The sequence below is a fragment of the Erinaceus europaeus genome, chromosome 9, assembly GCF_950295315.1.
Source record: "Erinaceus europaeus chromosome 9, mEriEur2.1, whole genome shotgun sequence".
In the NCBI taxonomy this organism is placed as follows: domain Eukaryota; kingdom Metazoa; phylum Chordata; class Mammalia; order Eulipotyphla; family Erinaceidae; genus Erinaceus; species Erinaceus europaeus.
Window position 1 is genome coordinate 38,658,196 of NC_080170.1, and position 13,477 is coordinate 38,671,672.

Here is a 13,477-nt window from a genome sequence, read left to right on the forward strand (position 1 = left end):
CTATCTCTGCCCCCATCTCTTACTCTCACTCTCTACTGAAACATAACAAAAAAGAAATTACTTCCAGGAGTGTTGGAGCCATCTTGGCACAAAGCACCAGTAATATCCCTGGTGACAAAAAGAAAACAACTGAAGAAGGGAAGCTTCACAAGTGGTGGAGCAGTGCTGTAGGTAGGTGTGTGTGTGTGTGTGTGTGTGTGTGTGTGTGTGTGTGTGTGTGTGTGTGTGTGTGTCCTTCTCTAACTAGCCCTCTCTCTTTCTGTCTTACTATCAAAATAAATAAAATACTCAAAAAATTTTAAGGATAATATGGAGATTGGGACAGCTCACCTAGGTAGTGTGCCTGATTTGTCATGTACACAACCCAGGTTAGAATCAGGCCTACACCATCTGGAGGAAGCTTCAGTGCTGCAGTATCATTTTCTTCCTCTTTCTGTCTCTCTATTTCTCTCTTTCTATCTGGGAAAAAAAATTTAGAGCAGTGAAGACCAAAAGAAAAAATAATAATAACTGAACCAGGAGGTGGCTCAGTGGCAAAGCACATACCTGCAGCCCCCAGCTCAGTCCTTAGCACACACACACACACACACACATAGAGTCAAGCAGGGAAAATAGCATAATGGTTATACAAAAAAAAAAAAAAAATCCATTGCTGAGACTTCAAAGTCCCAGGTTCAATACCCACCACCACCATAAGTCAAAGCTGAGTAATGATCTGGGGGGAAAAAAACTAAATAAAAATTGTACTACAGAAACTCAATTTGTAATATAGCATATTTTACTCAAATGTAAATGATGCAAAAAGAGTGTGTTGACAGTGAAAACTTCAATTCACCCTTAAAGTTAAGATTCCTGCATTATGTATAGAAATAGGCCAGCAATTAAGTAAAAACAGTTTGTGCCTCTGAGTGAAAGAGGAAGTAGAAGTTCGCAGCGGTGCAGGGAGTTTTCAGAGTCACAGTCCCACTCCCAGAGCATGGCCCAGCTGCTCCTGTTCCTCATACTGCTCCTTCGCCTGGAAACAGGTAAGTGATAAGGCAACTCATGTGGTCACTCAGGGCTTCTCTGACTTTGTCTAGCTTGTTTTAACTTGAATCACCTTTATATAAGTTGTCTGTCTGTCATCTATTTAGCAAGGTGCCTGACAGGGCTTCCTATAGTCCCTGCCCAGTTGTCTCCTCTCCTCAGTGCAGTGGCTCTGAGTCAGTGTTCCAGTTGAATCTGCTTTGAAGGGAATTATGTGCTGGGATCCAGGAAGTGACCAGACAGGTAAGGACTTATAAATCAGGATGATTGTGATCTAGAGTACTGTCTTGCTTGTAATTTTTACTTTAGCCTCGTGAGTGACCTAGTTTCCAGAACCTCACTCACTTAAAGCATTAACAAGCTGAGACTCAGTTTAGCCAAAAATGTCTGGGCTCAACCAGAACATGAGATCTACTCTTTTTTTGTCTTTGTTTACCTTGGAGTAGAAAAAAAAAAAAAGGCTTTGGCTTGCATCTCCTTCCTCTGACACAAATCAGGGCTTATATGATACTGTGCCTACCAATGACTGCTTCTTCTTCCCTGAGAACCATCTCATGGGAGACAGCAAGTTTTGTTTGGGGATACCCAGGATCCACAAGGACCAGAGTATATGACTGATGGGGCAGGAGGTTGGATGAGAGATGGGAAAGCTAGCCCAGCACTAGCTCTCTCAGAGCAAGTGATAAAGGACTTGATAGTCAATGCCTATGTTGATAGCACAACCCTAGAGCTCAGGAGTTGGCAAGCATGAGGTGCTGAGTTTGCACCCTAGTGATGCTCTGATTCTCTCCCTGTCTCTTACATTAATTTTTTTAAAAACGTAAACATTTAAGAGAGAGAGAGGGAAGGAAGGAAGGAAGGAAGGAAGGAAGGAAGGAAGGAAGAAAAGAAGGGAGGGAGGGAGAAAGAACTGGTACTCATTGAGAAGTTATCCTGCCTCAGGCACCCACCAAGTATTGTCCTTGCCAGACACCCTTGTGTCTCTTGACAGCTTTGAGACTGTCTCATTATTATTCCTTTTTTAGACAAGAGGTTTAGAGATTAGTAGCTCTGCCCCACATTCATCTACCAGCAGGGGGCAACTGTGTGTGAAGCACAGTGAAACCTATATGTATCCAGGCAAGGTAGAAAAAAGGAACAGAAGCAGGACTCACCATAGAATACTAGGGAACGAGCTAGATTAACTGGCAGTGGAGGGAGGGGAAAGTCAGTCTATAAGCCTAGAGATTGAGACCTGGTTTCTGGACAAACATTAGGAACACAGCTAGCACCTGCCCTCATTGACAGAACACTGCAGCTGTGTAAGTGAGAAATGGATAGCTAGAGATCACTTGGATAGTGATGAATGATAAGGAGAAAGTTAATCAAGCATGAAGAGGGGATATGGAGTAAGAGAGGAGACACCAAAGAAGGTGACAAAATTAGGGGGAGGAGGGAATAGAATTGGAGAGGAAGTGTGACTTCAACTCTGAACTGAGTAATCTTGTGTTATGCATGAGGAGATTTCCTAAGAGCAACGAAGCAATGAGGACCAGAGTAGAACTGAGGCTGAAGGCCTTGCTGCAAACATATGACCAGTGAGACCAAAGATGTATGTGAGGGGTGGGGAGGAGTGAAGAGCTTGGGGATCCATAGCAGGTACAGAAAAGGAAGAATTCATTCACAGAGTTCCCTACACCCATCTCTAGAACTAAATATTTGGAATACCCTCATGTTAAAATCCCCCTTCTTAGGGCTCTAAAACTCAATTCCATCAGGATCCAGAGAAAGAATAGGCAAAAAAGGAAAGACATTTGGAAGTAGTAATAGGTGTAGGTATGACTTATAAAGGAAGAGAAGGCAGGGCAATAGGGAGAAAATGGACAAACATATAGATAGATGTCATAGATGATAGATAGATAGATAGATAAATAGATATAGATAGATAAGCAGATAGGTAGGTAGATATAGAAATAATAGTCAACCCATATAGATGACCTTGGGAGAACCATTGCAGGTTCCAGTGGAGGGAATGGGGTCACAGAACTCTGTGTGGTAAGAATGGTGTGAAATTGTTCCCCTGTTATCTTGTAATTTTGTGAATCAATATTAAATCATTAATTAAAAAAAAGAAAGAAGTAAGCAAAATCTTAAAAAAAAAATTCCCTTCTTCCCATTTTCACAGAAACTTCTCATAACGAGCCCATATAGATTCACTGTTCCTGTCTCACTACAAGGAAGAGAAAAAAAAGACTCAGACATTTAAGTCATTAGCTTCCTATCACAGTGACAGGAGACAGAGCATACTTTAGGTATTCCATTGAAGAAATATATATAAGTGTGCTCACAGGGATTCTGAGGCCCGGGAAGAGAGCATGCAGGTGAGAGAACCCTGCTTCTATGCCGATAATCACTTATCTATATTCTACTTAGCTTACACAGTTACAGAGTCACATGAATGTATAGACAGTCATGTTTATAATGGGGGGGGAGGCAATCTGAAGGGGAATTTGTGGCTGTGTAAATGTCACTGAGTGTAACTTCATAACCATTCACACTCCTATGTCACATGGCCCAGCCTATTTGTTGTATATGCAGCCATCATCAATCAGAATGTGGTTATGTGATGGTATAATTACAAAATGTGATACTTGGGAGAAATCAGAAGGGAGAGAGAAATGAAAAGACTTGTTCTGGACTGAGTAAAAAGACTTTCTGGGAAAGAAGCAGTGAACCTGATATTTAAAGATTGTAAGGAGGGCAAGGGAGACAGCATAATGATTCTGCAAATGATTTTTATGCCTAAGGCTCTGAGGTCTCAGGTTCAATCCCCCAGTACCACCATTGGCCAGAACTAAGCAATGCTTTGAACACATATGCATACATATACATATACATATACATATACATATACATATACATATACATATACATATACATATACATATACATATACATATACATATACATATACATATACATATATATATAATGGAGAGAGTTAGAGAGAGAGAGGAGTTATATAGGCAGGGTCTCATGAAAAAGCATTTGAGACTTGAAAAAAAATTTTTTTACCTCCAGGGTTATTGCTGGGGCTCAGTGCCTACAATACAAATCCACTGCTCCTAGAGGCTTTTTTTTTCCCCTTTTGTTGCCCTGGTTGTTTATCATTGTTGTTATTATTGTTGCTATTATTGCTGACATTGTTGTTGGATAGGACAGAAAGAAATCAAGAGAGGACAGGAAGACAGAAGGTGGAGAGAAAGATAGACATCTGCAGGCCTGCTTCACTGCTTATGAAGCGACCCCCTGCAGGTGGGGAGCTGGGGCTCAAACCCGAATCCTTATGCCAGTCCTTATGCTTCACGCCACTTGCTCTTAACCTACCACCCGGCCCCGGAAAGAAATTTTTTTGATGCCAAGGGAATCAATGACATGTGCAAAGACCCTGGTGCAGTGAGAAGGATCTCGAGTGACTGGCCAGAGACCCCCTGTGCCAAGAGTATGGCACAAATAAAATCAATTCTGAAAGCAAATATAAAGCCTGTATCCGTTCAAGTGGGTTGGTCACTGTTCTCCTCCTTCCAGAAAATATAGCTGACAGAATAAAACATGACAAATATACCTGCTGGGTATATATTCCAGTTTTCCAACTGGAATCAGTTATCCGCGAGGCTGACCTTCTGTTGGGACTTATTTGCTTCTTGATTCTCTTTCTGGATAGGACTTGTCTAAGTTTCATGCACAGGGCTGGCATGATGACTCATCTGGAAGGGCAATCGCTTTCTCCTGTGTGTAACCCAGATTCTAGCCTGGCCCCTCACTAAACTGGGGGAAGAAGCTTTAGTGCTGTGGTGTCTTTCCCTCTCTCTTTCTCTCAGTCTCTCTCTTTTTCTGCCTGAAAACATTGGCCGAGAGCAGTGAATCCCCAGAAATGACAACAATAAGAAGTGTTCATATGCACAGGAATTAGTAGAGAATCTTTTTTAATTGTATTTACTTTTATTTTATTGGCTAGAGATAGAAATTGAGGGGGTCGGACAGTACTGCAGTGGCTTAAGCGCACATGTCACATAACGCAAGGACCAGTGTAAGGATCCGGGTTCAAACCGGGGCTCCCCACCTGCAGGGGAGTCACTTCACAGGTGGTTGTTTCTCTCCCCTTCTGTCTTCCCCTCCTCTCTCCATTTCTCTCTGTCCAACAACAATATCATCAGTGACAACAATAATAATAACCACAACAACAATAAAACAACAAGGGCAACAAAAGGGGAATAAATAGCCTCCAGGATCAGTGGATCAATGGTGCAGGCATCAAACCCCAGCAGTAACCCTGGAGGCGAAGAGAGAGATAGAGAAAGAAAGAGAGAGAGAGAGAGAGAGAAATTGAGAGGGGAAATAGGAAGAGAGAAAGAGAAAGATCTGCAGCACTACTATATCACTCATGAAACTCATGAAGCTTCCTGCTTTGAATGGGGACTGGGGGTCTGAACCTGGTCATTGCACATGGTAACATGCACTACCATCTAGCCCCTGAGAATCTTACATCAGGATTTTGGGATGGGGACTAGCTTTCTACATTTCAAAAAAACTCTCAGGTTACTCTCAGTGCTGCTTAGGATTTAAGCCACAAGGTTCTGGAGTTCCTAGGACTCTATTCGTAAGAGAATTGAAAGGAGGGACTCAGAAACTTCCTCTCTGAGTGTGTCTGCAAGTGTAGACATTGATATCTGAGGCAGAGGTGAGAATGGGAATGAAAATGTTTGTGGAGCCAACCATTTGAGTGAGCCAGATGATGCTGAGGTTTGGACTAGTTATCTAAGTCATGCAGGATCTACAAAACAAAGTAGCCTGGGGCCTGGGGGTTATCCCTACTGAAGTGGTTGGCAATGTGGTTTTTTGAGATAGCCTTCCTCAAAGCAGCTGTGTCTTTGCAGCCAGTGTCTTGGCAATCATACGTGTGATCTGTTGTTGGCTAAAGCATCCTGGACGCAAGACTCCATGTATTTCCTTGATTGCCTCTTGTAATTTGTTTTTTAGCCTATTTAGCTGGTATACTCATTTTATTGTTTACGCTCTATATGGCATATATATACATATATACATATGACCTTTTGCTTCTTGTTAGACCTATTTGTTCTTTGGGACCTAAAGTGAGTCTCTAAAAACAGCAAATCATTGAATCATGTCTTTAGTGATGCTGATTAACGTCTGCATTTTGACTGGCACATTTACATTTGAAGCAGTTACTGAGATAAGAGGCTTTATTTCTTGCATGTTTAATGTTTTCTATCTTTCCTTCTTTTCTCTCTTTTTTTATGCACAGTTAATAGTTTTTAGTTGTGATTCCTTTCTCACTTCCTCTTCTGTGTATTTCTTAGTTATTTTCGCCGCTACCTCGGAGGTTATTATTAAATTCTTCGGGTTTTAGCAATCTAGTTTGAATAAGATCATCTAAGCTCTGACATTGCACAAATGTACGACTAGGCAGTTCATTTCATTCCCTTTATGTTGCCACAAATCATATCTTCATACAGGTGTGCTCACTAACAACCGTTTATAAGTTGTTTGTTTATATTTTAAAGCATATATAAATAAAGGGCCAGGGAGCTAGCATCGGGGGTAATGCACCGGAAACTCAAGCTTGAGGCTTGGAAATCCCAGGTTCAATCCCTGACATCACTATTAGCCAGAGATAAGCAGTGCTCTGGTCTTTGTATATGTCTCATTAAAATAAATAAATCTTTAAAACAGAAATTAATAAAAGGTGAGACACAGGACTTTGGTGGAGAGCACAGTGTCTTACACACACCATGTGTGGGTATGAAACTAGACCCATTATTATTTTATAGAACAATGTTAAATTACAAGTAAGAAATTAAAATTTAAAAGAAATAAAATTTAAAATAGAAATAAATGCCCAATAATTCTGGCAGGTATTTCTTTTTTAACTTTTGGACATTTTCTACTTTGTTTTATTTATTTATTTTAATGCAGAGAGAAAGATAAAGCAAGAGTCCAGTGTACTGTTCAACTCTGGCTTATGGTGGTGCTGGGGTTTTAACATAGGATCACAGAGCCTCAGGCATGAAAATCTTTGGCAGAACCATTATGCTGTCTCCCCAGCCCCCTGGCTGTTGTTTCTCTATGTGATTCCCCACTCACTGGTTAGGGCTTGAGTTTAAGTTATCATTTTTTTAATAGTTTTTTATTTCTTATGAATAGTTTGTTACAAGATTAAAAGATTACAATGTATAGTTTCACACCACACCCACCGCCAAATTTCTGTGTCCTGACCCTTAAATCTCCCATAATTACCATAGTTCTCAAAAGTCTTTTTTATTATTTTGTTTTTAATTTTTCTGTTGGGAGATTAATGGTTTATAGTTGACAGTAAAATACAATATTTTGTACATGCATAACATTTCCCAGTTTTTCATATAACAGTTCAGCACCCACTAAGTCTTCCTCTGCCATCATGATCCAGGACCTGAACCCTCCTCCCACCCCAGAGTCTTTTACTTTGCTGCAATACAAAAACTCCAGTCCAAGTTTTGCTTAGTGTTTTCTCTTCTGATCTTGTTATTCAATTTCTGTGGGTGAGATCACCCCATATTCATCCTTTTGTTTCTGACTTGTCTCAACATGATTTCTTCAAGCTCCATACAAGATGAGGTGAAGAAGGTGAATTCTCCATTGTTTAATAACTAGCATTCGGTTGTATATATATACAAACTTACTCAGCCATTCATCTGTTGTTGGCTACCTGGGTTGCTTCCAGGTTTTGGCTATTACAAATTGTGCTACTATGAACATAGGCATACACAAACATTTTGGATGAGTATGTTTGGTTCCTTAGGACATATCCCCAGGAGAGGAATTGCAGGGCCACAGGGTAGGGCCACTTCTAGGCTTGCGAGACTTCTCCAGACTGCTCTCCACAGGGGTTGGACCAATTTACATTCCCACCAGTGGTGCAGAGGGGATCCTTTGTCCCCACAACCTCTCCAGCACTTGTCACTGCTACCTTTTTTTTTCCTTCTTTTTAAATTTTTTTTATTCCTTTATTGAGGAAATTAATGTTTTACATTCAACAGTAAATACAATAGTTTGTACATGCATAACATTTCCCAGTTTTCCATATAACAGTACAACCCCCACTAGGTCCTCTGTCATCCTTCTTAGATGACATCCTTCTTGGATTCCAGTTCAGGTTCTACATGTGTTTTCTTTTCTGATCTTGTTTTTCAACTTCTGCCTGAGAGTGAGATCATCCCATATTCATCCTTCTGTTTCTGACTTATTTCACTTAAGATAAATTTTTCAAGGTCCATCCAAGATCGGCTGAAAACGGTGAAGTCACCATTTTTTATAGCTGAGTAGTATTCCATTATGTATATATATATGTATATATATGTTTATATATACCACAACTTGCTCCGCCACTCATCTGCTGTTAGACACCTAGGTTGCTTCCAGGTTTTGGCTATTACAAATTGTGTTGCCAAGAACATATGCGTACATAGATCTTTTTGGATGGGTGTGTTGGGTTTCTTGGGATATATCCCCAGGAGAGGAATTGAAGGTAGATCATAGGGTAGGTCCATTTCTAGCCTTCTGAGAGTTCTCTGGACTGTTCTCCACAGAGTTTGGACCAATTTACATTCACACCAGCAGTGCAGGAGGATTCCTTTGGCCCCACAACATTTGCTGCTCCAGCATTTGCTGCTGTTACTTTTCTGATGTATGACATTCTCACAGGAGTGAAGTGGTATCTCATTGTTGTCTTTATTTGCATTTCTCTGACAGAGACTTGGAGCATTTTTTCATGTGTTTCTCAGCCTTTTGGATCTCTTCTGTGGTGAATATTCTGTCCATGTCCTTCCCCCATTTTTGGATGGGGTTATTTGTTGTCTTGTTGTTGAGATTTGCAAGTTCTTTATATATTCTGGTTATTAGCCTCTTGTCTGATGTATGGCATGTAAGATCTTCTCCCATTCTTGGTTTGGGTGGTAGTTTCTTTAGCTAGGTTTATACCCATAGGTTTATGCTTGTCTTAGTCTTCTTTGTAATTGGATTCTTTTCATTGAAGATGTCTTTAAAATTTATGGGGAAAAGAATTCTGCCAATATTTTCTTCTAAGTATCTGATAGTTTGTGGTCTAACATCTAAGTCCTTGATCCACTTGGAGCTGCTACCTTTCCTGATGTGTGACATTCTTTTTCTTTTTTAATTTTTTATTTATCAAAAGGAAACATTGACTAAACCATAGGATAAAAGGGGTACCATTTTGCACAATTCCCACCACCAGACCTCCATAGCCCATCCCCCTCCCCTGATAGCTTTCTTATTCTTTAACCTTCTGGAAGTATGGACCCAAGATCATTGTGGGATGCAGAAGGTGGAAGGTCTGGCTTCTGTAATTGCTTCCCCGCTGAACATGGGCATTGACAGTTCAATCCATACTCCCAGCCTGTCTCTCTCTTTCCTTACTGGGGAAGGGCTCTGGGGAAGCAGAGCTCCAAGGCACATTGGTGGGGTTGTCTGTTGAGGGAAGTCTGGTTGGCATCATGCTAGCATTTGGAACCTGGTGGCTGGAAAGAGAGTTAACATACAAAGCCAAACAAATTGTTAAACAGTCATGGACCTAAAGGCTGGAGCAGTGCAGATGAAGTGTTGGGGGGGGGGGTCCTCCATTTTTTAGATAGCTAGTAGGCATATTTTAGTTATATTCCAAAGGGCCTGTAGCTATACTACTGGTTTTTTGTTGTTGTTTTTTTTCCTGAGCCTGAAATCTGATATGCAGGTGGATCCAAGTTATTGTCTGGGGAGATGATGTCATGGCTAGAAAAAGGACCAGAAAGCTGGATCAGGGAAGAGAGTAGCTCCCTACTATGGGAAAGGGGTATAAATATTGTTGACTATATACCCCATTGATTTGATGTGATCTGGGGCCCATAATTAGCTTAGGAGCCTGTGTGATCTCTGCATCCCTCTAGATCTGAGCTCACATTCTGTGGTCATGAGTAGGAACATTCCATACTACCCCAGTATTGACCCATCTTCCTCAGGTGTAGCATAGAGTATGTTGTCCATCCTCCCTTCTGAGGATGGAACATTCTCTGACATTGTTGATCCAAGTTGAGGGCAAGGTCCTATGGGGGCCCACAAAGGGGTCTATTGTGTTGTTCCTAATAGAAATAACCAGTAACAATGGAGAGAGGGATTTAGTCGAGTTCTAGGCCCATCAAGTCTGTTTAGGAATCTCAGGATTTCCCTATTAGGGCCCCAGCTGGTGGAATGGCCTGATAGCAACTAAAGAGTCATTGTTAAAGTATGCCAGTCTCTTGCCCTTATTCAGCTTTTGCAGTCCTTGCTTTGATAAGGTTAGCTTTGGAACGAGTGAGAGAACTATAATAGGAAGTAGGTGAGGAGGGTATCTAGTGGACGCTATTTTATTATGAACTTGATACTGACTCACTACAGACTATTGTGTATTTTTGCTTTCAGGTATATATTTTGCCCTAATTTATGGATACATGTGAACATATGCTCTATCTAACAGGACCTGGCCTATATCTAGGTTTTGGGACTTTGTTAGGAAGTGAACCACCTGGAATGGAATTAGAGAATACCATTAAAGGAAAGGTCTCACCCAAGTGATGAGGGTGAAGGGTTGGCATTCCATGCCTGATGTCTCTGTACACAATCTGAGATGAAGCATGCTGAGATGGTACTCATTGCATTGATTAGGTTGGAATCAGTGGATACAATTTCATTTGGTATGACTTGAGAGAAGCATGCAGGGAAGTGAGTCCCACCCCAGAGTTTCCAGGATTGGGAGAAACATAAGCTCTTTAGAGGAAGCGGGAAGCGGGGGATTCCTGTTGTCTTAGGGTTTAAGAAGACGACAGTTATTTCAATAATCACATTGTTTGGCAATTGGGTTAACTTTGAAAAATCCCTTTGTTAGGATTTACTGTATCATACACAACATCACCATAATTTATGTGCTTTGACATTGATTATTTGTAGATAGCTGTGCTACCAGTTGCTTTTGTTCTCCCTGGGCTCAGCTTTTAAGAGAGTCAACATATCAAAGACTCAGCCTATGTATTAAAAAGACTCAGTCTGTGCTTTAAAAAGTTTGAAACATTCAATCAGTTTTTCCCCTCTCATATTACTTAGTGATTTATGTGACTACAAATTAATAGGCGTGTACATAAATATGTTCCATCCCAGCCACTGCCCCCCCCCCCCCCCCCCATCAAGCTGAATATCCACCCTCACCCTCCACCCAGGGTTTTTAGTTTGGTGCCCTACTAGATGTGTGACATTCTTACAGGAGTGAAATGGCATCTCATTGCTATCTTTATTTGCATTTCTCTTCTTCTTCTAGCATTTGCCCTTCTTCCGTAGCCAGTCAACAGCTTCAGGTTGAGCCTGATGTCTGCTTGTTGCTGGCTTTGAAAGTGACTGGGATCCATGTGGATTCAGTCAGCTAGGAAGGATCACTTTCCCCCTGACAATCAATGACTTGAAGTATTTTTTGTTGTTGTTGTTTTTCATGTTTGTTGACCTTTTGGATCTCTTCTGTGGTGAATATTCTGTTCATATCCTCTCCCCATTTTTGGATGGAGTCATTTGTTTTCTTGTTGTTGAGATTGGTGAGCTCTTCATATATTTTGGTTATTAGCCTCTTGTCTCATGTGTGGCATGTAAAGATCTCCCATTCTGTGGGAGGTCTGTTTGTTTAAGTGGTGGCTTCTTTTGCTATGCAGAAGCTTTTTAATTTGATGTAGTCCCATTAGTTTATTTTTATTTAGTCTTCTTTGTAATTGGATTTATATCATTGAAGATGCCTTTAAAATTTAGATGGAAAAGAGTTCTGCCAATATTGTCCTCTAAGTACTTGATAGTTTCTGGTTTAAAATCCAAGTCCTTTAGCCACTTGAAATTTACTTTTGTGTTTGGTGAGATATAGTGGTTCAGCTTCATTCTTCTGCATGTTTCAACTCAATTTTCCCAACACCATTTGTTGAAGAGAATCATCTTTCTCCATTTAATAGTTTGGGCACCTTTGTCAAATATCAGGTGTGAGCATCTTTTTTTTTAATGTTTTAGCTTTATTTTGTTTTATTGTTTTTATTTGTTTAATTTATTTGATATGACAGAGAGAAATTCAAAGGGAAAGGGAAATAAAGGAGAGAGAAAGAGAGAGACCTGTAGCACTGCTTCACCATACATGAAGCTTTGACCCTGAAGGTGGGGAGCAATGGAAGCTTGAACCTGGGTCCTTGCACTTTGTAACACATGCACTTAAACAGGTGTGCCACTGCCCAGTCCCTTAGTTAGCATCTTGTATGCCTCTGTTTCAACCTGAAAAACAAGACTAATAGCAACCTCCATCTGTCTTCGTTTATCTAACAATGTCTTAACTTTCCCCATATTTTTGGAAGAAAAGTGTTAAAAGATAGTGAATTCTCAGATGGTAGGTTTTATTCTTTCACCACTTTCGATACACTAGCCCACCAGCACACCACCCTAAGGTAGCCACCATGTTGACCTCTGACTGCATAGATTCGCTTTGCCATGGTTGACTCAGTCTAATGGAGTCATTCATTGTCATGTATTTGCTAACTGATTGTGTGTGTGCGTGCGTGCGTGTGTGCGTGTGTGTGTGCGTGTGTGTGTGTGTGTGTGTGTGTGTGTGTGTGTGTGTATTATTCACTCTTGTAATTTCTGAAGGAACAAGGTACAGATGACATGTAGCAGTGTGGTCATGTGCTGGTGGGACAGAAGTGCAAAGGGAATTGGTGATGCCATGCTCAGTGTACTGCCAGGATCCCCAGGGACATCTCCTTCCACTCAGAGGCTCTGAAAATTAACCTCCAGAAGGTTGACATCATGGTCATGGGGATTTTTTTGCTGGTCAACTCAAGCACATCCAGACTGATTCTCTGGTCACATCAGACATAAAGACAAGATGTAGCAATAATTAGGGCATGATATGTTGGACACAGAACAGATGAGAGACCACTTAGTGGTCTGAGAAGTGCTAAGTCTTCTCAAATGATGCTAAGAAAGCATCTCTTTAGGAATTTATGCTATATTCCAGTTTCAGACTTCCTAGATTCCAAAACGGCGGGGTAAAAAAAAAAAAAATTAAAAATCACTGTGACTGGGTGAGCAAAATAGCAAATAGCTCACTCTGATAGTGTGCTGCTTTGCCATGTACACAACCCAGGTTGGAGCCTTGTGCCTACTGCACTGAAGGAAACTTTGGTACTATGGTATCTATCTCTCTACTATCTATCATATATACATAATCATTTTGCTTCTGATGTTAGCAGCTCTGAGATTAGATAATGATAATAAAATCATTACATGCTCCTTTCAAGTTATATTCACTATTTTTATATTGTTTCATTTGTGTACCTGGGCCCTCACCTATATGTGAGTTCATTGTTCT

At 40.7% G+C, this 13,477-nt stretch overlaps 1 protein-coding gene across 3 annotated transcripts in view; it reads left to right on the top strand.

Moving 5' to 3' along the window:
- Positions 1–432: 432 nt before the first annotated feature.
- The window catches only part of SLAMF6 (SLAM family member 6), a 28,366-nt gene continuing 15,321 nt past the window's right edge, over positions 433–13,477 (top strand). The window contains exon 1 of one of the 3 annotated variants that reach the window (XM_060197670.1): positions 433–1,025. In XM_060197670.1, the coding sequence (XP_060053653.1) occupies positions 977–1,025 (49 nt within the window). In that variant the 5' untranslated portion in view covers positions 433–976. The remainder of the gene's footprint in view (positions 1,026–13,477) is intronic. The other 2 variants (XM_060197669.1, XM_060197668.1) reach the window with 2 other exon arrangements.